The sequence below is a fragment of the Nannobrachium achirus genome (assembly GCF_963921795.1).
Source record: "Nannobrachium achirus genome assembly, chromosome: 12".
Taxonomy (NCBI): domain Eukaryota; kingdom Metazoa; phylum Chordata; class Actinopteri; order Myctophiformes; family Myctophidae; genus Nannobrachium; species Nannobrachium achirus.
In genome coordinates, this window is record NC_137832.1 from 34,072,476 (window position 1) to 34,075,556 (window position 3,081).

The window sequence follows — 3,081 nt, forward strand, 5'->3', positions numbered from 1 at the left end:
GAACTAATGTAATATACAGTATACTGTACTATAGAAATCACCACCTGCTGGTCACTGTATGTATGTATGTGGTAGATCACTCACAAGTCTGTGTTTTGGTGCTGACTATACTGTAACTTGTACAACCACTGAAACACACTGAAAATGGTCACCAAGGCTAGAGTACGTATGTGTTACTATGGGAACACATGGCACCGAAAGACAAGGTAACTAATTGTAGAGGATGAAGTCTGTTCAACATCAACACACAGATATGTATTAAACTATGGTTACCCACAGTGAAAAGTGCTTATTAACGTTCTCTGACAAAGATTCCTACAGTATATACCAGGATGGAGTTTAACGTTTTACTCCAGTGTTTAAAACCTGACAAGCCATTCTTACAGTATGTATCAATATGTCACTTTGTATAAGAACCATACTAATCTAAAACCTTGAAAGTGGAGATTGCATGAACTGTTAATTGGTATTGTAAAAGTAAACAGGCCATATGGTATCACTGCAACTGCACTAAGGTCCCATTTAGGTCCAAGCCAAATCCGATTTATTTATCAAATCCGATCTTTTGGCCCGACTGTTCACATTGCATTTGCAAGTGACGAGATGGGATCTGTCACAGATCTGTGTGTTCAGACTGATTTAAACAACGTCAAACCAAAGCCTGCTTTGGTTACCGTGGTAACGACTCAAGTGACATTTTGGCCAGTTTGATGTGTGACCTGGGTGTTTTGATCAGGTTACTGCGTAGACTCAGACGGATCTCCTGAAATCAGATTTGAAACCACCTTTGAATGTGGCTCAATTCTCATTTGTATAATCGATTTCCATGTGACTTGTTTGTTTTTAGACTTATTTAAACAAATCGGATTCGACTCTGGATGTGGCACAGATCTGATTCAGGCTGGATTTGGCTGCCAGTGTAAATGGGGCCTTAGTGGCGATTTATACTTAGCACGCCAATGCATGACACTGGTGTGCAAATTAGCAGATTTTCAAGCTCACAACGTGTGGCAGTATGACGCATTGTGAGCTTGTACATCTGCTATTTTCGGTGTGTGACACCAGCACACAACTACTGTAAGTATAAATCAAAATTAATAAATGGCTGTTGGAAGAATTCTAATGTGCACACAACAACATTCTAACACTCACACATAATGGACAGAATATTTTTTAACACTGCTGCATATGTCATTCATTAAATGCGTCAGCTCAGAAAAAAAACTGTTTTGCAGTAAAATCCACTGTTAATAAAAATTGTTAAATTGTATTTTTTTTCTTTCTTTTTTCTATTTGCTGTCATTGATATCAGTTAGTTAGCTGTTAATGAGGAGTAGTAGCAGACATTACACTCTCGACTCCACATTCAAGCCTTTGCCTTCTTCATGAAGCAACTGGAGAGGAAAAAACTAAGAGAGAATGCACTTGAAATAATTTCCAAGGAGAAGAAGAGGAAAGTTATTCAAGCTTTAGAATCTATGCCCAGCATAATCTCTATTCATCTGGATAAAATGTGAAGACACTTTCTGTTTTCTTTCTTTCTTTCTTTCTTTCTTTCTTTCTTTCTTTCTTTTCCTTCTTTCTTACTTTCTACTTTACAGGCTTTGAAGAAAATGCAACATTTAACCAAATCAGCTTCTATGTGCGCCTCAATAATGTTTTTTTGTCCACCTTACAGAGAAGTGAACTGAGCCTGTTCCAATATGTTTTGGGGGTAAACAGAGGAAAGTGCAACATGGGTAGCATTTTCGCAGAGCACCTGTTTTTAGACACTTGAAGGTCACCTTAAAAACACCAACCATCTCAAACATATCCACACACGCACTGCCGTTTCCATCTAGTGTCACGAGGGGTCGGGGCATTATTTAAGGAAGACCCCTTCTTTTTCTTCTTATTTCCTCCTCTGTATTAAAAAAACTAAAACAAAGTCAAAGTGGACATTTGGAGGTACAGTGCATTCTGGGATGTGAGCGAGAAGTACACATTCTCACGCTCACAAAAGGTCTTACTACGCAGTGCTCGTAAGCCAGCCGAGCCCTCCGTGCGGTTCCCTGACCAGGGCACTGAAGTTAAGAGTACTGCAGGGAGGGTTGCCTGGGCTAGAAGATATGAGGACACATGCTCCAGTCCTGTTTGTCCTTAGCCTCCCAGTAACCTCCCTTGTACACAAAGTTTGTCTCTCCAGTGATGGAGTTCCTCCTCTGGTGGAACCATATTGGCTGGTAGCCTTCGTATTCTCGACCTGAGGGAGAGAAAGGGGAAAGCATCCACATTACTCGAGAGGAAGCCCATTGAGATAAACATAATCGTTGGTCATTGGAAACTCGTCTATAAGAGTGGTTCACAAACTATTTAATTTCAAGGACCCCCATAACTCTGAGAGTGTGTAAATGGACAACCCCAAACCCCACTTTGAGAACCACTGGACTAGAATGTCTCTTTACATATAACATGACAGATAAGGCTGAACCTTTTAAGTAGTCACATGAACCCTAGTGTCCCTATTCTGGGTGTCCCTATTATGTCATATATACGGTATGTATATATGTAACATTTGGTGAAAATAGGTGAACATTCTGTGATAATAGCCGATCTATAGCTCACAACATGCTGCATTTGGGACGTGTTGAAGTATATAGGGGTTAAGTGGTTAAAGCAAGTGATATGCATTTATTTATATTTTGTTAAAACGTTAAAGCTCTATATTCTGATAGCAAATCATTTCTTTATTCAGTCACAGAGAGTTCCCTGTCTCCAGCTCTTAGGAAACAGAAAACACATTTTTGGTTGGGATACCAATTTCTTTCAGTCAGGAGAGAACCCATTTTACAGTGTGTCTGCTAATTGTTTCATCCCTTCCGTTCACTTCTCTATCCTGTATGAGTTCTCTCTCCTGACTGGATGAAATTGGTACCCCAACCTGACTATATAAGGTGTCTTTCCACTGTAGGGCCGACCCAGAACTGTAACCAGAACTTTGCAGAGCAACAGTGCTGCTGGCCCCGCCCATAGGTTCCCAGAACTAAAGTTTAGTTCTACCTGAGGAGCAGGACCTAAAAAAGGTTCCAGGAACCTCGTCTG

The 3,081-nt window shown here is 40.3% G+C and overlaps 1 protein-coding gene across 1 annotated transcript in view; it reads right to left on the bottom strand.

Annotated features, from left to right (window-relative positions):
- Window positions 1–1,708: 1,708 nt before the first annotated feature.
- The window catches only part of osbp2b (oxysterol binding protein 2b), a gene marked incomplete at its 5' end in the record, with an annotated part of 74,777 nt that continues 73,404 nt past the window's right edge, over window positions 1,709–3,081 (bottom strand). The window contains one exon of the mRNA XM_080738856.1: window positions 1,709–2,242. Within this exon, the coding sequence (XP_080594982.1) occupies window positions 2,100–2,242 (143 nt within the window). The 3' untranslated portion in view covers window positions 1,709–2,099. The remainder of the gene's footprint in view (window positions 2,243–3,081) is intronic.